Below are 22,236 nucleotides of genomic sequence, written 5' to 3' on the forward strand. Positions count from 1 at the left end.
CTGATGGAAACATTGACTCAGGCATCGATCACGCTAATCCCGAAGAAGGGGAAAGACCTGTGGGAGAGTGGGTCATATAGACCCATTTCATTGTTAAACACAAATGTGAAAGTGTTGACTAAGTTAGTGACGGGGAGGATGGAAGGATGCGTTTCAGGGTTGGTTGCAGAGGACCAAACAGGTTACGTGAAGGGCAGGCAAACTTCCAGCAATATTAGGCGGTTATTAAATGTGATCATGACCCTGAAGGGATGGGTACTGGAGATAGTGGTGTCTATGGATGCGCAGAAGGCTTTCGACCGGCTGGAGTGGCGGTGCCTGTTTGAAGTTTTGGTAAGGTTTGGGCAGAGGGTTGTGGCGTGGGTGCGTCTGCCATACGTGGCACTGGTGGTGAGTGTAAGGAAAACGAGATGAGTTCACGGAGCTTCAAGTTGCATAGGGGAACGAGGCACGGGTGCCCGCTGTCGCCGCTGCTGTTGTCGCTGGCGAGAGAGCCCTTGGCGATGGCACTTAGGGTCAATAGAGTGGCAGCAATTGTGAGATGGAGTAGGGAACACCGGGTGTCATTGTATGCAGACGCCCTGCTGCTGTTTGTATCGGACCCACTGGAGAGTATGGGGAGAATTATAGATGTATGAGAGGGCTTCGGGGCCTTCTCGAGCTATAAGCTGAATGTGGAAAGAGAGGTGTTTCCGGTAAACGCGGTGGGTCAGGGAGCTAATCTAGGGGTGTTGCCATTTAGGGTTTCCAGGGACAGGTTTAGGTATTTGGGGGTTCAAGTGATGGGGGAGTGGATGATGATGCACAAATGGAACGTAACAAAGCTGGTGGAGGAGGTTAGGGAGGATTTTAGGAGATGTGATATGTTATACCTGACACTGGTGGGGAGGGTCCAGGTAGTAACAATAAACATTCTGCCAAGGTTCCTGTTTGTATTCCAGACCCTCCCGATCTTCATTCAGGAGGACTTTTTACGGAAACTGGATGCAGCAATTTCGGAGTTTATATGGGCAGGGAAGGTACCTAGGGTGAAGAGGGCCTTGCTACGGAGGTAGAGGCAGAAAGGGGGTTTGGCGTTACCGAATCTGATGTACTTCTATTGGGCGGCGAATGTGGAGAAAGTGAGGTGGTGGTGGGAAGAAGAGGGATTAGACTGGTTTAGGATGGAGGAGGAGTCCTAAGGGGTTCTAGCCTGAGGGCTATGTTGACGGTGACGCTACCGTTGGCACCGAGGAGGTACACGGAGAGCCCAGTGGTACAGGCCACGATTAGGGTGTGGAACCAGTTGAGGAGGCACTTCAGGACGGAGGGGACGTCGGTGCTAACACTGCTTAGTGGGAATCAAGCCGGGGAGACGGATGGCATGTATAGGAGATGGAGAGAAGTGTGGCTGGTGAGAGCAAGGGGTTTATATCTGGAGGAGAGGTTTGTAAGTCTGGAAGAGCTGTGGGAAAGGTGGAACTTCCGAAGGGAAGCAAATTCAGGTATATGCAAGTGAGGGAGTTTGCGTGGAAGGAATTGAACCCAAGCTGCCGGAGTATCCTTATTGGAGCGGTTGCTGCTCCTGGAAGGGGAGGATAGGATTGGGTATATATTTGGGTGGCTGGGGGAGCAGGGAGGAGCACAGGTGGTGAGGATTAAGGAGAAATGGGAGGAGGAGTTGGGGGGAGGGGTGGGAGAGATAGGATGGAGAGTGTGGAGTGAGGCAATGCAAAGGGTAAATTCCACCTCCTCGTGCGAGAGGATGAGTTTGATCCAGTTTAAGGTGGCACATAGGGTGCATGTGCCTTGAGCAAGGATGAGTGGGTTCTTCCAGGGAGTGGCAGACAAGGGTGAAAAGTGTGGGTGAGGACCAACAAATAACGCGCATACGTTCTGGTGCTGTGAGAAGCTTGAGAGATACTGGGAGGCGGTATTCGGGGTGCTATCGAAGATTGTGGGGGTTGAGTCGAGGCCAGACCCTATGGTGGCGATTTTTGGGCTATCAGAAATGCCGGAACTGATGGAGGGGAGAAAGGCCGATGTGGTCGCCTTTGCCTGAAGGATTTTGCTGGAATGGTGGTCGACGATGCCACCAGAGGTGGCGGCCTGGCTGGGAGACCTATACGACTTTCTCTGGCTGGAAAAGGTTAAGTTCGTATTGAGGGGTTCAGCGGAGGGCTTTGTGACGCGGTGGGGACTGTTCATGACCATTTTTGAGGAATTGTTCGTAGCGGAAAACTTGCACAAACTGTGAACTGTGTGGTGTTGAGAATGCCCTCTGATTTATTTATGTGTTTGTACCCTTTAATATGTTTTGAAACAAAATACATGTTTTTTTTAAACTCTCCAGGATTGGCCTGGAGTCTCCAGGAATCGAAGATCCATCTCCAGGTCACTGTCATGTGCAATCCTGAAGAAAAGTCATTGGAACATTGAAAAAGATTCGTTTTTTTGGTCATTTTCTTGGAACATTTCTCTTTACCATATCGAAACATTCTGAAAATGGGAGGGGAAAAAAGGCTGTTTGGCTGACAGTCAAACATCAGCCAATCGGATAACAAATCCTTTTGCTTTCCAATTGGCTTAGAAAGGTCATATGTCACAAGGATGAATGTGTTGCCTGACTCATGGCAAGAATGATGGGGTAAGTCATGTGATGTAACCCCCAGGAATACGTTTAACCACAGTTGGCAACCTTATTAGCCTGCTGGGAAAGTTCGTCAAGCCAACAATCCCTGTGGCGGGCTGTAGCCAAGGGGTACACAAGTTAATGATGAACTATAACAATGATTCCTGTAGTGTGGGATCAGTCCTTTCGTGGAGGCTCGGTTCTGTTGACTGTGTTTCATGGAACCATTCCAACGCTTGTCTTTAATTTCCTCAGGTGAACCATATTTAGGATTCCACGTGCTATTTTGACACATCATGGGAGTCAGTTTGATTTGGGCCAACAGTAGCAAGCAGATAATGTTAATTCTGCTTCCAAATCCATTGAAAATTAAAATTGAAAGCGCCCCATAATGAGCTGCTAAATCTGTACCATCCTTGTTACACTATTGTCAAAATCACTCCACAAATTTACTCATGCATTTAAAACAAGTACCAACTGCATTAAAGTAATACTGAAAAAGTTGACCAAGCACTTTGTCCAAAACCTTAAGAATTACAGATGGATTAACCTAATCCGAACGAAGACCAAAGTGAAACTCAGCTCAGGATGGCTCTATGTCACCAGGGTGTGAGAGTTGGTTGAAGTGTTGCACTCATAAGGTACTGCAGACATCCTGAGTGCAGAATTCAAGGATTTCTGTTGGGCAATAAGTGCAGAAATCTCAATTAGATCTTGTTAGTGGTGCCATGCTTGACGCACTTCCTAATAGTTACAAAACAAAGAGGATTACCTGAATCTGTGCAACTGAAAACGGATTCTGCTAGATCGAAGAATTCATCACCTAGGATGTCCATGTAGTTGAGGTGAGTTGCGTGAGTTAAACATTTTGTGGAGTCTTTGAACAGCAGATCCCTTTCCCCATAATTGTGGGACTGGAAAAGCTGAAATTCCGAGTCGGAGCTAACCCCAAAATGTTCCTGTTAATTGAGAAGGAGAGCATTAAGCTGTGTTTCAAAAGACAAAGAACAAAGATGGTAATAATGCACTCGGGCCAACATGGTGTTGATAGTTTTCATCCATTGCAGCGGAGTTACAGTCAAGCCTCCTGGTAGCTTCCCATCACTCGTCTCGAGACTATTATCCCCTCAAATCCCCTTCTAGTGAAATATCTTGGCCCTGATTTCCTGAGGATGCCTCATGACCCAAGAATGCCAATACCCTTAAAACACGAATAACTATAATTGTTAGTTGCCCTAAGCAAAAGCTCTCTGAATCAGAAAGTAATTAGTGCAAGTCTAAAGATGTGCAGGTTAGGTGGATTGGTCATGCAGGTTAGGTGGATTGGTCATGCAGGTTAGGTGGATTGGTCATGCAGGTTAGGTGGAATGGTCATGCAGGTTAGGTGGATTGGCCATGCAGGTTAGGTGGATTGGTCATGCAGGTTAGGTGGATTGGTCATGCAGGTTAGGTGGATTGGTCATGCAGGTTAGGTGGATTGGTCATGCAGGTTAGGTGGATTGGCCATGCAGGTTAGGTGGATTGGTCATGCAGGTTAGGTGGATTGGCCATGCAGGTTAGGTGGATTGGTCATGCAGGTTAGGTGGATTGGTCATGCAGGTTAGGTGGATTGGTCATGCAGGTTAGGTGGATTGGTCATGCAGGTTAGGTGGATTGGTCATGCAGGTTAGGTGGATTGGTCATGCAGGTTAGGTGGAATGGTCATGCAGGTTAGGTGGAATGGTCATGCAGGTTAGGTGGAATGGTCATGCAGGTTAGGTGGATTGGTCATGCAGGTTAGGTGGAATGGTCATGCAGGTTAGGTGGATTGGTCATGCAGGTTAGGTGGATTGGCCATGCAGGTTAGGTGGATTGGTCATGCAGGTTAGGTGGAATGGTCATGCAGGTTAGGTGGATTGGTCATGCAGGTTAGGTGGATTGGCCATGCAGGTTAGGTGGATTGGTCATGCAGGTTAGGTGGATTGGTCATGCAGGTTAGGTGGAATGGTCATGCAGGTTAGGTGGATTGGTCATGCAGGTTAGGTGGATTGGCCATTCAGGTTAGGTGGATTGGTCATGCAGGTTAGGTGGATTGGTCATGCAGGTTAGGTGGAATGGTCATGCAGGTTAGGTGGATTGGTCATGCAGGTTAGGTGAATTGTCATGCTGAATTGCCCCTTTGTGTCCAAGGATGTGTAGGTTGGGCGGGTTATGGGAATAGGGCAGGCTAGTGGACCTAGATGAGGGTCTTTCAGAGGATTTTGATGGGCCGAATGGCCTCCTTTGGCACTGTAGGAATTCTATGGTTCTAAGTCCCATTTCCAGACCAATTTATGGTGGTAAAAGAGCATGGTACACAAAGGGAGTACTGCTGCCTTTCATGGCACCTCTTTCCACCCTCTATAATGTGCCCTGACTCACTGTATCTCCACAGGAAATCCACTGAGATTTTAAGAAACCAAAACTATAAAATATTTTGTAAATACTTGCCAAAGACGGAGGAATAAAATGTAATTTTATAAAACGTAAACTTTACCTGGGAGTGGAGGTAATAGGACAGAATGGCTCAACTGTTGGAAATGTAATCAGACTGATGATGTGCTAATTTGCCACCTGAGAGGTGACAGTGAGGTCCAAAACACACCAGTGTAAATAAATAAGTTGTCTGGTGTTTACCAAATAATGGGAGATTTGGCTCTGGTCAGCTGGATGTGCTCATGTGAACCCAACGCCCAATCACTAAACCAGGTGACTGAGAAATCCACCTGGGAAGTTTGCCTGATATGCAGTGCACACTCCTGCTTCACATGGAGCTCAGAGAACTTCAGTGGCGGATGCCAAAAGCCAAGTTTTAGCTACGACGAAGAGTTGCTGGTAGAGTTTCACCAGGTGAAACCATATGTGGAGATTGGTGAGGTGATTGTTGCCAGGTCCCTTATGGTAATAATTATAGCAAAATCTGGAGCTAAATGGGAAGGATCACAGTCAGGATTTCTCATCCAGGAATCATTAATGAGCCAGCCCACCTAGTAAATCATCAACATTGCTTTTGGTGGCTGTAAACCTATCTGGCTAAGGTATTAGGACATAATATCTGCCAAGATGTTAAATTGCCCACAGATCCATCCAACTTACTTTGCTCACCAAGGTGCATTGGATGCAGCATTGCAAATACAAATGAAGATAGTGTTCATGCAGTATGACCAGAAAATGCTGGAATTAATCAACAGATCAAGCTTTAGGTCTGACAGCATTTCCAGCATCTCAGATTTCCAACTTCTGCAAGTTTTTCTGATTTTGAAGTGTTGTCCATGAAAATCTGTTCCCATCCTTCAAGACTATACAGCTTTAACGTTAATGAACATGGGACATTAGTTTAACAATTCTTATTGACATTTTGACAACGCAGCCCCACTTTCCGCTCGGCAAATATGCGCTTCAGCTTCTGCGAGCAGGTGAAGAGACCAGCTCGGCCTCAGCAAGGATAATGGAGGCTAGTGTTGTTCAGTGTTTCTGGGCTGTCATTTAATTTTGCCATTGAAAGTGTCTCATCATCCTTTGAGACACTTGTACCACCTACATATTAGGTAACTGTCTCTGGGGGCCGCATTGTGATTGAGGGCGAGATGGCAATTAGAATTTGGCTTCAGTCCAAAAGGAATTCCTGCTCTTGCTCTGTCCTATCTGCTCGCTATAGCAGCTTCTAATCCAAGGTGGCGAGCAAGCAACCTTAGTCAAAATAGCTCTCTGGTGGGTGGCTTGACAAACAACGTAAATGCAGCCAAGGTGGGGGCAAAGGAGGTAAGTGCCTTACTTCAGCTCAGCATCTCCCCTGTCAGCACAAGAAAATCAAGCAATGAAGTTACACCTTACTGCATGAGAGTGATGTGTGTCATTACTCCTACACTGCCACTGGGCAACATGTCTTCTCTCCACAGTGCTACTCCTTTGACATCTTTAGCTATTGATTTTGAGACTTTTAAACAACACCTCACATTAGCTTGTTCCTTTCCTTCCCAGCAGTGACACTGTAGGCTCTGAGAGAAATATGAACCGCCAAGAAGACACAGACCTGGGATTTCATCAGGAAGTCGTAGATTTTGGTGGCAATGACAGACCTGGTCATCACGATATTTGGAGGGATGGCGCCCAGATTGCATTTCTCCCACTCCGTCACTGGGGCACGTTCTCCACTTGGACAGAGCAACTCAAAGTCATCTGGATTCCAACCATTGGCCCATTCACTTTTGCCCAGATCTGCATAGGGGATAGTCAGTGGAGCTCATGAGCATGTTCAATGTACACAGTTTTCTTTTGAATTCAGTTATTTTATTCTAAATCTGCATGCTATCTGCGGTGACTGTATTACCCAATCCACTTGAAATAGAACCTGACAGCACATTAGAAGGCCATTTGGCCCATTATGTTGTCACTTTACCCACCTCCTTTAGGAAAGGAAATCTGCCGTCCTTACTCAGCCTGGCTTACATATGACTCCAGACCTACAGCAATGTGGTTGACTATTAACTGCCCTCTGAAATGGCCGAGCAAGTCACTCAGTTGAATGAAAGCACTACAAAAAAGTAAAATATTAAAAATAATGGACGGATCACATGGCATCGACCAAGACACAAGAAATGACGAAGGAACACACTGTCAGTCGAACCTCTTATAACATTTTGTGCCATAATTGGAAGAGCTGTCCCACAAAATAGTCAAGCAACAGCCCAATTAAATCATACACATCAAATCGTACCTTACAGCCAATATTCCAGACTCCTCCATCACTCCTGGGTATGACCAAAAGTGACAGCAGTTCAGTAATATACGATTGGGAGGCAATCGCACTGGGAGTCCTCAACATGGAATCGGGCCTCCATGAGGTCTCAAGTAATCAGGTCAAATATGGAATATGGACAAGGAAACCTACCGCTGATATCACCAACTGTCCCCCCTCAGCTGATGAATCAGTACCTCCTCCAAGTTGTGGAGATGCCGGCATTGGACTGAGGTGAGCACAGTAAGAAGTCTTACAACACCAGGTTAAGGTCCAACATGTTTGTTTCAAACACAAGCTTTTGGAGCACTGCTCCTTCCTCCCACCTGAGGAAGCTAGTGTTTGAAACAAACATGTTGGACTTTAACCTGGCGTTGTAAGACTCCTTACTGTCCTCCAAGTTGAACACTACTTGAAAGAAGCTCTGATGGTAGCAGGGCACAGAATGTACTCTGGGTTTGGGACTTCCATAGCCATCAACAGGAATGGTTCAGCAGCACCACGACTGACCGAGCTGACTGGGTCCTCAAAGAGACTAGGCCTGGGGCAGGTATTGAGACCACCAACACAAGAAAAACATATTTACCTTGTTCTCACCTATCTACCTATCACAGATACATCTATCACATGATAGCACACACCCCTCCAATCTGCAGGGACTGTTCCAGAGTGTTATGGGCCAGGGTTTAGCGAACCCCAAAGTGTATCATGGAGTTCATCTGACCCACAACTTTTAATAGATTGTGGTATGGGGAGCACAAGGCCCACTCGACAGGTGTGGTACAGCAGAAATGGAAAAGTATTTTTTAAAGCAAAACAATGTTTATTCTATGAACTCAAGTTAACCTTTTTAAAACATATAGTGAACATCTTAGCAACCATTAATTCAAATACAACCCCCAAAGAATACAACACTAAGTAATCCTTAAGAACATAAGAACATAAGAACTAGGAGCAGGAGTAGGCCATCTGGCCCCTCGAGCCTGCTCCGCCATTCAATTAGATCATGGCTGATCTTTTGTGGACTCAGCTCCACTTTCCGGCCCGAACACCATAACCCTTAATCCCTTTATTCTTCAAAAAACTATCTATCTTTACCTTAAAAACATGTAATGAAGGAGCCTCAACTGCTTCACTGGGCAAGGAATTCCATAGATTCACAACCCTTTGGGTGAAGAAGTTCCTCCTAAACTCAGTCCTAAATCTACTTCCCCTTATTTTGAGGCTATGTCCCCTAGTTCTGCTTTCACCCGCCAGTGGAAGCAACCTGCCCACATCTATCCTATCTATTCCCTTCATAATTTTAAATGTTTCTATAAGATCCCCCCTCATCCTTCTAAATTCCAACGAGTACAGTCCCAGTCTACTCAACCTCTCCTCATAATCCAACCCCTTCAGATCTGGGATTAACCTAGTGAATCTCCTCTGCACACCCTCCAGTGCCAGTACGTCCTTTCTCAAGTAAGGAGACCAAAACTGAACACAATACTCCAGGTGTGGCCTCACTAACACCTTATAAAATTGCAACATAACCTCCCTAGTCTTAAACTCCATCCCTCTAGCAATGAAGGACAAAATTCCATTTGCCTTCTTAATCACCTGTTGCACCTGTAAACCAACCTTCTGTGACTCATGCACTAGCACACCTAAGTCTCTCTGCACAGCGGCATGCTTTAATATTTTATCATTTAAATAATAATCCCGTTTGCTGTTATTCCTACCAAAATGGATAACCTCACATTTGTCAACGTTGTATTCCATCTGCCAGACCCTAGCCCATTCACTTAACCTATCCAAATCCCTCTGCAGACTTCCAGTATCCTCTGCACTTTTCGCTTTACCACTCATCTTAGTGTCATCTGCAAACTTGGACACATTGCCCTTGGTCCCCAACTCCAAATCATCTATGTAAATTGTGAACAACTGTGGGCCCAAGACGGATCCCTGAGGGACACCACTAGCTACTGATTGCCAACCAGAGAAACACCCATTAATCCCCACTCTTTGCTTTCTATTAATTAACCAATCCTCTATCCATGCTACTACTTTACCCTTAATGCCATGCATCTTATCTTATGCAGCAACCTTTTGTGTGGCACCTTGTCAAAGGCTTTCTGGAAATCCAGATATACCACATCCATTGGCTCCCCGTTATCTACTGCACTGGTAATGTTCTCAAAAAATTCCACTATATTAGTTAGACATGACCTGCCCTTTATGAACCCATGCTGCGTCTGCCCAATGGGACAATTTCTATCCAGATGGCTCGCTATTTCTTCCTTGATGATAGATTCCAGCATCTTCCCTACTACCAAAGTTAAGCTCACTGGCCTATAATTTCCTGCTCTCTGCCTGCCTCCTTTTTTAAACAGTGGTGTCACGTTTGCTAATTATCACTAGTGCATCTGCAATTTTCCTAGCCATCTCTTTTAGCACTCTGGGATGCATTCCATCAGGGCCAGGAGACTTGTCTACCTTTAGCCCCATTAGCTTGCCCATCACTCCCTCCTTAGTGATAACAATCCTCTCAAGGTCCTCACCTGTCATAGCCTCATTCCTATCAGTCGCTGGCATGTTATTTGTGTCTTCCACTGTGAAGACCGACCCAAAAAACCTGTTCAGTTCCTCAGCCATTTCCTCATTTCCCATTATTAAAACTCCCTTCTCATCCTCTAAAGGACCAATATTTACCTTAGCCACTCTTTTTTGTTTCATATATTTGTAAAAACTTTTACTGTCTGCTTTTATATTCTGAGCAAGTTTACTCTTATACTCTATCTTACTCTTCTTTATAGCTTTTTTAGTAGCTTTCTGTTGCCCCCTAAAGATTTCCCAGTCCTCTAATCTTTGCCACTTTATATGCTTTTTCCTTCAATTTGATACTCTCCCTTATTTCCTTAGATATCCACGGTCAATTTTCTACCGTCCTACCTTTTTGTTGGTATAAACCTTTGCTGAGCACTGTGAAAAATCGCTTGGAAGTTTCTCCACTGTTCCTCAACTGTTACTCCATAAAGTCTTTGCTCCCAGTCTACCTTAGCTAGTTCTTCTCTCATCCCCTTGTAATCTCCTTTGTTTAAACACAAAACACTAGTATTTGATTTTACTTTCTCACCCTCCATCTGTATTTTAAATTCCACCATATTGTGATCGCTCCTTCCGAGAGGATCCCTAACTATGAGATCATGAATCAATCCTGTCTCATTACACAGGACAAGATCTAGGACCGCTTGTTTCCTCGTAGGTTCCATCACATACTGTTCTAGGAAACTATCGCGGATACATTCTATAAACTCCTCCTCAAGGTTGCCTTGACTGACCTGCTTAAACCAATCGACATGTAGATTAAAATCCCCCATGATAACTGCTGTACCATTTCTACATGCATCAGTCCTTTTAACATCCAGAAGACTTTTAAAAAACTTTTGAACAGAAGGACATCAGGCTAAAGTCACTACTGAGAGCAGTTATTAGTTTTCAATCACAAAAATATCGATTTACAGTCTTTAGATTACAAAGAGAGAGACTAATACCCCTTCTGGCTGTGACTGCAGCTATCCAGCTCTGAAAACGAAACTAAAACACACCCTGCAGCAAACAGCCTAAACCGAAAGTAAAAAGCTGACAGGCAGCCCAGCTCCACCCACACTCTGACATCACTGATAAACACCCATTTCTTAAAGGTACATTTCTTAAACACCCATTTCTTAAAGGTACTCTCACATGACAAGAGTCTATAGAATCCCGAAAGATGACCACCAATGCATCCATTATTTCCAGAGCCACCTCCTTAAGCACTCTGGGATGCAGATTATCAGGCTCTGGGGATTTATCCAGCTTCAATCCCAGCAATTTTCCCAGCACCATTTCTCTACTAATATTGATCTCCCTCAGTTCTTCCCTCTCACTAAACCTTTCATGTCCCAACATTTCTGGTATCTGATTTGTGAAGACAGAACCAAAGTATGTATGCAATTGCTCAGCCATTTCATTGTTCCTTATTAAGCATTCCCCTGTCTGTCTGTAGGGGGCCTACATTCGTCTTTACCAATCCCTTTCTCTTCACATATCTATAGAAACTCTTAGTGTCAGTCTTTATGTTCCCTGCAAGCTTACTTTTGTACTGTATTTTCCCCTTCTTAATCAATCCCTTGGTCCTTCTTTGCTGAATTCTAAACCACTCCCAATCCTCAGATCTATTATTTTTCTTGGCCAATCTGTATGTTTCTTCCTTGGATTGGATACTATTTCTAATTTCCTTTGTAGCCATGGATTGGCCCTCTTACCCATTTTTCTTTTGTGCCAGACAGGAATGAACAGTAGCTGCCGTTCCCACATGCACTCCTTGAATGTTTGTCATTGCCTATCCACTGTCATTCCTTTAAGAAATTCTCCACAATCCATCAAGGCCAACTCATGCCTCAGATCTTCATAGTTTCCTTTATTAAGGTTCAGCACCCTCGTCTCCGAATCAACTACTTCACTCTCCATCTTGATGAAAAATTCTATCATGTTATGGTCACTCATCTACAAGGGATCTCGCACAGTACCCAGTCTAAGATGGCCTGCTCTCTAGTTGGTTCCTCCATATATTGGTCAAGAAAACCATCCCATATGCACTCCAGGAATTCCTCCTCTACGGCATTGTGGCTAATTTGATTTGCCCAATGTTTGTGAAGATTAAAATCACCCATGATCACCGATATTCCCTAATTACATGCATCTCTAATTCTGTGTTTAATGCCATTCCCAAAATCACCACTGCAGTTTGGGGGTCTATATATGACACCCACTAATGTTTTTTGCCTCTTGGTATTTCCCAACTCTACCCTTACAGATCCAACATTATCAGAGCTAATATCCTTTCTCACTATTGTGTTAATTTCCTCTTTAACCAGCAGTGCCATGCCACCACCTTTTCTTTTATGCCTGTCCTTCCTAAATACTGAGAACCCTGGGACATTCAGTTCCCATCCCTGGTCACCCTGCAGCCATGTCTCCGTAATCCCAATTACATTGTACCATTTATATCTATCTGCGCGATTAGTTCATCCACTTTATTGCAAATGCTCCGTGTATTAAAGCACAGAGCCTATACATTTGTCTTTTTCACATTGTTTGTCTTGCTCCCAGTATTTTTCTCTTTTGCCCTGTTTGAATTTTGCCCTTGGTTTCTCCACCTATCACTTTTCTTATTCCCTTTTCTACCTTTTCTTTTTATCCTTGCTCCCTCTTTCACTGACTCCTTGCAAAGGTTCCCTTCCCCCTGGCATATTAGTTTATTGGATGGATACATGAATAGGGAGAAAATAGAGGGATACGGACCGAGTAAGGTTAGAAGGTTTTGTTTTTAGTGGGCATCATGATCGGCACAGGTTTGGAGGGCTGAAGGGCCTGTTCCCGTGCTGTACTTTTCTTTGTTCATTGTTCAAAAATGAAAGAAAGGGAAATATGGGAATAAACGGGAAACAAACAGAAGGGACCCTAACATCCTACAAATGCTGCTTTCCATCCAATTCTCTTTTTGAAATTACTATTGAACCACGTACCCTTTCAGGCAGTGCATTCACGGCCGTAACAATTATCTGTGCGAGGAAAATTTTGCTTTTCTCTCCTCTGGTTACAGAAAGAGAAGATTAAACTTCCTACAGTCTTAGACTTCAATATTGTTAATTTGGCCCTTACTGATCACATCAAATCCATCCACACCATAATTATAGGACGACAATCCTTCACCTACTTGCAATCAATTCACATTCTTAGCCACAGTGAACGTCAGGATGTCACAAACTTACTCTCTATGTTTTCCATTAAGTTGTGATGCTCGAGGAAAGCAACATCTCCAAAGCTCTTCCCGCTGGGATTGCCAACTAAACATCTGGAAAAGCAGCACAACGGTCACAAAGCAAGAGCAATCATTTTTTTCCTGAACTTTGGTGATACAAATGGTAAAATGTTCCCACACCCACATTGTCACTTCCAGCACATGGAGTTTGTAACATCACCAGCATTGATGCTAGGTGTCACACTGCTGCTGCGCTGGTGAATCTAAGGTTAATGCCATAGTAAAGGCCAGAGGTATATCATGCCGGGGGGGGGGGGGGGGGGGGGGGGGGGGGGTGGAGGACAGAGGGGAGGTGGAGAGACCCCATGATGGCATCAACTTTATACCAGACCAATTTAACTCCCCATTCCATCTGGCAGAAATTACTGCCAGATCTTGGTCTTCCAGTTTGGGATTTATCCGCCAGTGAGGGAATAGGCCTGTGGATATTCAAATGGACTAAATAACAACTCATATTTATATTGCGCCTCTCACATAATGAAATACCCCAAGATGCTTCAAAGAAGCATAAATCAAAATAATAAACTGAGCCACTTCAGGAGATATTAGGTCAGAATACCAAAATCTTCGGCTAATAAATAGGTATTAAGGAATGCTTAAAGGAGAAAAGTAGGTGGAGAGGCAGAGAGGTTTAGGGAGGGTATTCCAAAGCTTGAAGCTGAGGTAACTGAAAGCACAGCCAAAAACAAATTAAAATTGGGGATGCACAAGAGGATTAGAGGAGTATGGTTATCTCAAAGGTTTGTGGGGCTGGAGGAGTTTACAGAGTTCGAGAGAAACAAAGTCATGGAGGGATTTGTGAACAAGGATGAGAATTTTAAAATTAAGACATTGCTTGGCTGGGACCAATGTAGATCAGTAAGGACTTGGTGCAAGTGAAGAAGCAGAGCTCAAGTTTACAGACAGTAGAATGTGGGAGACCAGCCAAGAATGCATTAATGTCAGTCTAGAATGAACAATGGCATGATGAGGATTTCCACTGAAACAGGCAAAGTCAAGTAATATTACAGAGGTGGAAATAGGCGACTTAGAGTTGGCACAAATACAAGATTGCAAGCTCATCTTGGGATGAGATGAGCTTCCAGTAATGTCGCGAAAGGAATAACGCATCATTCATAGCTTGAGGCCACAATTCTAAATATTCCTCATGACGTTTGTTAATGCTCCTTCTAACCACTTTGTTTAACCACTGCATTAAACACACATTTTTCCCAACCAAATCTGAATCCTTTCATCAAGTCCCTACATTCCCCTTTTCCTGTATTGTTTCAATACAGTGTTTAAATACAGATATATGCAAGTGATGTTTCAATGGGTGGGATCACCTTTTAGCAAATCTGCATACAAGAGGGAGGCAACAAATCTCACTCTAATGTGCAGATTCCCAGGAAACCTGAGGCTTTGGGATTCAATCCCTTTGCCTCACAGACCTCGGATGTGCGCCGTTCAGAACTGGTCCTCACAAATCGGGACCAGACGGAACTGCACTCATGGAGATCTCCCAGGAGGTCCCCAGCTGCATGCCCTTTGGGCAGGGTGGTTCCCTGACACTACCAATGCACAAAATGGGGCTATGTGTGGCCTTGGCCACGCGTTCCCTATTCAGGCCCCTTATTCAATGTGAATCACGTTGAATAGCCATGTGTTTCTCGACACTGCGTGTACCGGGAAACACATGGCTAAACATGCTCGCTGGGGACTTTGTTCCCTTTTGGGAGAATCGCGCCCTAGGACTGAGGTGAAGTGAAATTTCTTCACCCAGAGAGTGGTGAATCTGTGGAATTCACTACCACTGAAAGTAGCACGGTAGCATTGTGGATAGCACAATCGCTTCACAGCGCCAGGGACCTGGGTTCGATTCCCAGCTTGGGTCACTGTCTGTGTGGAGTCTGCACATTCTCCCCGTGTGTGCGTGGGTTTCCTCCGGGTGCTCCGGTTTCCTCCCACAGTCCAAAGATGTGCACGTTAGGTGGATTGGCCATGATAAATTGCCCTTAGTGTTGGGTGGGGTTACTGGGCTATGGGGATAGGGTGGAGATGTGAACCTTGGGTAGGGTGCTCTTCCAGCAGCCGGTGCAGACTCGATGGGCCGAATGGTCTCCTTCTGCACTGTAAATTCTATGTTCTATGTTCTAATTGAGGCCAAGATGTTGTGTAATTTCAATAAGGAATTAGACATAGCTCTTGGGGCTAAAGGGACCAAGGGATGTGAGGAGGGGCGCCGGGGGATCAGGGTTTTGAACTTGATGATCAGCCAAGATCATAATGGATGGCAGAGCAGGGTTGCAGGCTGAATGGCCTCCTCCTGCTTCTATTTTCTATGTATGCTTCTATGTAAACGATTTCCTCGGGTGGGGAAATCCAGAACAAAGTGGAATAATGCTAAAATACTGAAAAAGGGATGTAATCTGGAAGCACTTTCACATATAAATGGTGATAGGAATCTGGAATGCTCTCCCACTGAGTGGTTTGAACAAACGGGGCTTTCAAAACAGAGAGTGGCAGGTTTTATGAAGTAGGGGATCGAATAATAAGGAGAAAAATGGATAAATGGATCTAAATGGCAGAACAGGTTCAAGAGGCTGAATGGCTTCCTCCTGTTACGTTGTGGTTTCTCAATTAGTGTTCCCTGAGGATTGTTTGCCATTCCCCAATTTTCTTCCACTAGCTCCAATATATTATTATTTCTGGGCTTCATTGTCATAAGATCAAACCTTTAGAATCACTGTGAAAGTCGGAGCTTCATTTTAATTTCAGTTCTCGGTTTCTCTCCTCCCCTAAAGTTCTTTATGAACAAATGAATTAGGAACAGGAGTAGACCACTCAGCCCATTGAGTCTGCTCTGCCATTCAATAAGATCATGGCTGAACTGATTTTAACCTCAACTCCACATTCTTGCCTACCTCCCGATACCTATCACCTCCTTCCTTATCAAGAATCTATCTACTTCTGCCTTGAAAATATTTACTCAAGGGCGGCACGGTGGCGCAGTGGTTAGCAATGCTATCTACGGCATTGAGGTCCCAGGTTCAATCACAGCCCGAGGTCACTGTCCGTGTGGAGTTTGCAGATTCTCCCCGTGTTTGCCTGTGTTTCGCCCCACAACTCAAAGATGTGCAGGGTAGGTGAATTGGCCACACTAAATTGCCCCTTAATTGGAAAAAATTAATTAGCCACTCTAAATTTAAAAATATATATATTCAAAGACTCTGCTGCCACTACCTTTTGATGTGCCGGCGTTGGACTGGGGTGAGCACAGTAAGAAGTCTTACAACACCAGGTTAAAGTCCAACAGGTTTGTTTCAAACACTAGCTTTCGGAGCACTGCTCCTTCCTCAGATGAATGAAGAGGTGGGTCACAGAAACATACATACAGACAGAGTCAAAGATACAAGACAGTGTTTTGAACGTGAGCATTTGCAGGTAATTAAGTCTTTACAGATCCAGAGAGAGGGGTAATCCCAGGTTAAAGAGGTGTGAATTGTCTCAAGCCAGGACAGTTGGTAGGATTTTGCAAGCCCAGGCCAGATGGTGGGGGGTGAATGTAATGCCACATAAATCCCAGGTCTCGGTTGAGGCCGTACTCATGTGTGCGGAACTTGGCTATAAGTTTCTGCTCAGCGATTCTGCGTTGTCGCGCGTCCTGAAGGCTGCCTTGGAGAACGCTTACCCGGAGATCATAGGCTGAATCCCTTGACTGCTGAAGTGTTCCCCAACTGGAAGGGAACATTCCTGCCTGGCGATTGTCGCACGACAAACCTGTTGGACTTTAACCTGGTGTTGTAAGACCTCTTACTACCTTTTGAGGAAGAGACTCACAACCCTCTAAGTGAAAAAAATTCTACTCATCTCTGTCTTCAATGAGCGACCCCTTATTTTTAAACAGCGATCCCTAATTTTAAACTGACCATCAAGAGAGTCCACCTCCACCCTGTCAAGGGGTTCAGGATCTTGTTTATTTCAATCAAGTCATCTCTTAGCTTCCAAAATCCAGAGATCACAAGCCTTGCCTGTCCAGCCCTTCCTCATAAGACAACCCGCCCATTCCAGTTATTAGTCTGGTAAACCTTCTCTGAACTGCTTCAAATGCATTTACATAGAACCATAAAATCACTACAGTGCAGAAGGAGGCATCAAGTCTGCACTGACCCCCCAAAAGAGCACCCCACCTAGGACCATGCCCCCACCCTATCCCCGTAACCCAGTAACCCCACCTAACCATTTGGACACTAAAGGACAATTTATCATGGCCAATCCACCTGACCTGCACATCTTTGGACTGTGGGAGGAAACCGGAGCACCCGGAGGAACCCCACGCAGACACGGGGAGAAAGTGCAAACTCCACATAGACAGCCACCCAAGGTCAGAATCGCACCCGGGTCCCTGGCGCTGTGAGACAGCATTACTAACCACTCTGCCACTGTCCCTTAAATAAGGGACACAATATTCCAGGGCTGTGATTCCGTAAATGTCAACAGCCTTTAGTACCTCACCTATTTACATAAGAACTAAAACTATGGGTCAATTGGGGTTCAGGAATTGGGGAGCCAATAAAGCGGAAATTGAACCTGGACCCACCCAATGTCCACTGTGGGGTCGGGTGTGGGGGTTATGATATTGTTCATGATTGAGAACTTTGATAAACCTTTTCTCCTTCCTAATATGGGGTGCTGAAGACAAGAGTAGCCCCCAAACTGCTGTTCCAGCTGCAATTGGGACACAAAGGGATCAGACTGGAAGCTTCCCAGTGCTAAGTTGTTATTTACTTAACCTGCAAGTGCAGAACAGGGAAAAGAAAAGCATTTTTAATACATCTTTCACAATCTAAAGACATCTCAACATGCCTCACAGCAGTGAATAAAACATAGCAGACAAACTGTATCTGATTCCATGGCATAACACTTACCGCAAGGCACCCATGTTGCCATAGTAAAGTTCATCATGGTTTGCTGCACACCTTTGATTAAATGGTTTTGTCCCAGCTTGCTCCCTTCCAATGCAGACTTTACAAAGTTTGCCTTTAACCATCATTCCAGGCATACAACCTTTACGGAAATAGTTTGTATATGCTGGAATCAATAGGAGGGGAAAAAGAGATTAACTTACCATACAAAGTTCAAGGGCTGGAATTTGCAGTCCAAATGCTGGGCCGAAATGCAACAGGTGAGCTGAAAAAACAGAGGGTGCGACCTGGATCCAGCAATCCCAGCCATTCCCCACCCCATTTCTATCTCTGGATGCATTTAGCAATGCATGGAAAGGGGGATGGTTGGGAACCCTACACACTGCTGGTTAGAATTTGCCTGCACAATTCTGGGAATGAGCATTTCTGAACTTCTGCAATTTTTAACAAGTCGGCCACATTTTGGAAGCCTTTCAAAAACATGCTCTCAATGGGGATCATATTATTTTGACATATTTACGAGCCTCTGAAGAGGATGGCCATTTTAATGTGGCAGTTCAAGTAATGTTAGTTTATTTTGATAGGTTTATGAGCTTTTTAAAAATCACCCTCCCCCCCCACCCAACCTCCCTCATGGCTTTTTGCCTTGGTTGCTGCCTCTCTCCTTCCTAGTTACCTCAATGTTCACCAGTGTTTTCCCTCTCTAAGGAAAGTCCACCAATCAGAATCAGATGTTGCTCTGTATTGTCTGCTTATAGGCTCTGATTGATGCCGAGAGGTGCTGGCTGGCATGCCCCCCCCCCCCCCCCCCTCCACTGGTCAAGGCCCTGCGTCTAGGCACGGTGTGTTTCGTAGTAAATCCACATTTGCTGACCTCCATTTTCCTCCACCCGTCCCGCCCCCTTTTTCAACAGCATAAAATCCACCACTTTTCTACCTCTTTTCTGTTCTGAAGAGTCATTTTAGACTTGAAACATTTATTTTGTCTCTCTCTTTCCACAGATGCTGCTGGACTGGCTGTTTTATTCCAGCAATTTCTGTTTTTATTTAACATTTAAGGAATTTTTTATGGTCAATTCTTTGCCCCTCTCCTCATGGAGACAGCCTCTCTGTGGCTGTGCCTGGGGGTGCAATGGGATGAACCAAAGAGAGAGCCGTGAGCATGTGTTAGGTAATTTGGACATTCGGAATTCTCCCTCTGTGTACCCGAACAAGCGCCGGAATGTGGCGACTAGGTGCTTTTCACAGTAACCTCATTGCAGTGTTAATGTAAGGCTACTTGTGGCAATAAAGATTATTATCATTGAGGTGCTTTTTCAGTCCAGAGACCCCAGTGGGGCTGCCGAGGTTTCAGAGCTACTAGCCCTCGGAGTGGACCAGGATGATTAGCATCCCAAGTAGCAGAAGTTCCCCTCCAAGTCACTCACCATCGTGACTTGGAAATATATCGCCATTCCATAAGTGTGACTGGAAATTCTTCCCTAACAGCACTGTGGGTGTACCTACACATGGACTGCAGCGTTTCAAGAAGACAGCTCAGCACCACCTCTCACAGGCAATTAGAGATGGGCAATAAATGCTGGCCTAGCCAGTGATGCCCACATCTCATGAATGAATGAATAATATTAAAAATCCCAACCGCCGTCTTTAATTGGATGGTGAGCCTGGACGCGACCTGCTAGGAGGCTGCCTCCAGTAATATTGCTGAGCTGCTCCGACTGTGGAGGCCCCATTGCATCTAGATGTCAGGGTCCTGAACACACACACTCACACGCACACACAGGGCAGAATTTTCCGCAAGGCCCGACGCCGTTGTGAAACGCCTAATGACGTTAGCCGCGCATGCGCGGGTTGGGCAGCTCAAACCCGCGCATGCGCGGTTGCCGTCTTTCCCCTCGGCCGCCCCGCAAGACCGATCCGTCCCCTCCAGGCCCCACACTTACCTGGCGCGCCATGTTCATGACGGCAGCGACCAGGTGTGGTTGCCGCCGTCGTGAACAGGTCGGGAACGGCAGGCCGCTCGGCCCATCCGGGTTGGAGAATCGCGAGCCGCCGTGAAAAATGGCGGCCCGCGTTTCTCCGAGCGGTGTGTCGGAAAACCGGGTACGCCATTTGGGGGGGGGGGGGGGGGGGGGGGGTGGGGGGGGAGAATAGCGGGAGGTGCGGGAGCGGACCTCCCGCTATTCTCCCACCCATCGTGGTTGTGGAGAATCGCGGCCACAGTGCTGGATCTCTCTTACCCTTATTGATGTTGCAGATGTCGGTGCTGTTCTGCTCAGATCTGATGGTGTATTTTGTTAAGAGAAGCCACCCTGCTGGGCTGTACATGTGGCCATGACAGCTTCGTCTTCCTATTAGATTAAATATTTTCTCGCTCCGGGATGTCTTCTTCACCACAGCAACAGCGTAGACCGGAGGCAGAACTGGGGACAGGAACATGTGGTGAATGGAGTTATCAAATAGAACTTCAGAAAAGCCATGGCATCCCTATAATTTAAACCATCCCCACTTATCATGGGGAGACGCTCATATTGGGCACGTTTCCACCATTATCAGGTTCAATTACAATGCTGCCACTTGAAACACATTGAGCCTATTTCTGGCCGTCCAAGTGGCTGATCACACATGGTTAAAGTGCGATCACCTCTGTAATAGGTCTGTCATTAATTACGGCAGTAATAAGAGGACTTTCAGATCACACTCTTAAATCCTTAGATACGAAATACAAACAAAACTTACTGGAAACACTCTGCAGGTCAGACAGTATCTGCAGAGGCCGAAACAGAGTTTTTAAAAAAAATGTTTTTTATTGAGTTTTCATATTTTATATTGAACAAATAACAAATTATTAGAGAGAGAAAAAAAACACGCAAAAATTTACATGTATATTTACAGGTAAGCATCTTCGTAATAACAACTGTGGCCGCCCCCTTTAGCCGGCATACATATTTTACATTCCCCAATATGGCCGAGGCACATGTTTATAGACATTTATTTACAGTTTGGTTTTGGGCCTCAGTTAGCCATCAAACCCCCATAACGAACCCGTAGCCCCCCCCCCCCCCCCCCCCCCCCCCCCCCCGCTACCTTCCCCCGATTCCCGTCCATTTTCCCCTGATTCTTGGCCACCCGACTATTCTTCCTCTTGTACGTTGGCCACAAACAGGTCCCGGAACAATTGCATGAATGGCTCCCACGTTCTGTGGAAGCCGTCGTCCGACCCTCGGATGGCGAATTTGATTTTCTCCATTTGGAGAGATTCCGAGAGGTCGGACAGCCAGTCTGCAGCTCTGGGCAGTGCTGCTGACCGCCAGCCAAACAGGATTCTACGGCGGGCGATCAGGGAGGCAAAGGCAAGGGCGTCCGCCCTCCTCCCCAGGAATAGATCTGGCTGGTCTGAAACCCCGAAGACCGCCACTATCGGGCATGGCTCCACCCTCACCCCCACCACTTTGGACATAGCCTCGAAGAAGGCTGTCCAGTACTCCACAAGTCTGGGGCAAGACCAGAACATGTGGGCGTGGTTGGCCGGGCCTCTTTGGCACCGCTCACATCAGTCCTCCACCTCCGGGAAGAACCTACTCATACGGTTTCTCGTTAAGTGGGCTCTATGTACCACTTTTAGTTGCGTCAGGCTGAGCCTTGCGCACGTGGAGGTGGAGTTGACCCTATGCAGTGCTTCACTCCAGAGTCGCCACCCTATCTCAATCCCCAGGTCGTCCCATTTCATTCTTGTTGCGTCCAGTATGGTGTCGTCCCTTTCTACCAGTCGGTCATACATGTCACTACAGTTCCCTTTCTCTAGGATACTTGCGTCTAGTAGGTCTTCCAGTAGTGTCTGTCGTGGCGGTTGTGGGTACGCCCTTGTCTCCTTTCGTAGGAAGTTTTTGAGCTGCAGGTACCGTAGCTCGTTCCCCCCAGCTAGCTGAAATTTCTCTGTCAGTTCGTCCAGTGTTGCGACCCTGCCGTCCGTGTATAGGTCCCTGACTGTCAGTGTCCCCCCGTCCTGCCTCCACCTTTTGAAGGTGGCGTCGGTCAGTGCTGGTGTGAACCTATGGTTGTTGCAGATGGGAGCCTTCTCCGACATTTTGGTCAGGCCAAATTGCTGCCGCAGTTGGTT

At 45.9% G+C, this 22,236-nt stretch overlaps 1 protein-coding gene across 1 annotated transcript in view; it reads right to left on the minus strand.

Moving 5' to 3' along the window:
• Positions 1 to 904: 904 nt before the first annotated feature.
• Positions 905 to 22,236, minus strand: part of zgc:172271 (uncharacterized protein LOC100000381 homolog) — a 183,842-nt gene continuing 162,510 nt past the window's right edge. Inside the window, exons 12-17 of the mRNA XM_038793393.1 lie at positions 20,357 to 20,539; positions 18,120 to 18,282; positions 13,163 to 13,245; positions 6,663 to 6,847; positions 3,384 to 3,570; positions 905 to 3,289 (exon numbers count right to left, since the gene is read on the minus strand). Of these exons, the coding sequence (XP_038649321.1) occupies positions 3,246 to 3,289; positions 3,384 to 3,570; positions 6,663 to 6,847; positions 13,163 to 13,245; positions 18,120 to 18,282; positions 20,357 to 20,539 (845 nt within the window). The 3' untranslated portion in view covers positions 905 to 3,245. The remainder of the gene's footprint in view (positions 3,290 to 3,383; positions 3,571 to 6,662; positions 6,848 to 13,162; positions 13,246 to 18,119; positions 18,283 to 20,356; positions 20,540 to 22,236) is intronic.

The sequence above is a fragment of the Scyliorhinus canicula genome, chromosome 1 (assembly GCF_902713615.1).
Source record: "Scyliorhinus canicula chromosome 1, sScyCan1.1, whole genome shotgun sequence".
NCBI classification, from domain to species: domain Eukaryota; kingdom Metazoa; phylum Chordata; class Chondrichthyes; order Carcharhiniformes; family Scyliorhinidae; genus Scyliorhinus; species Scyliorhinus canicula.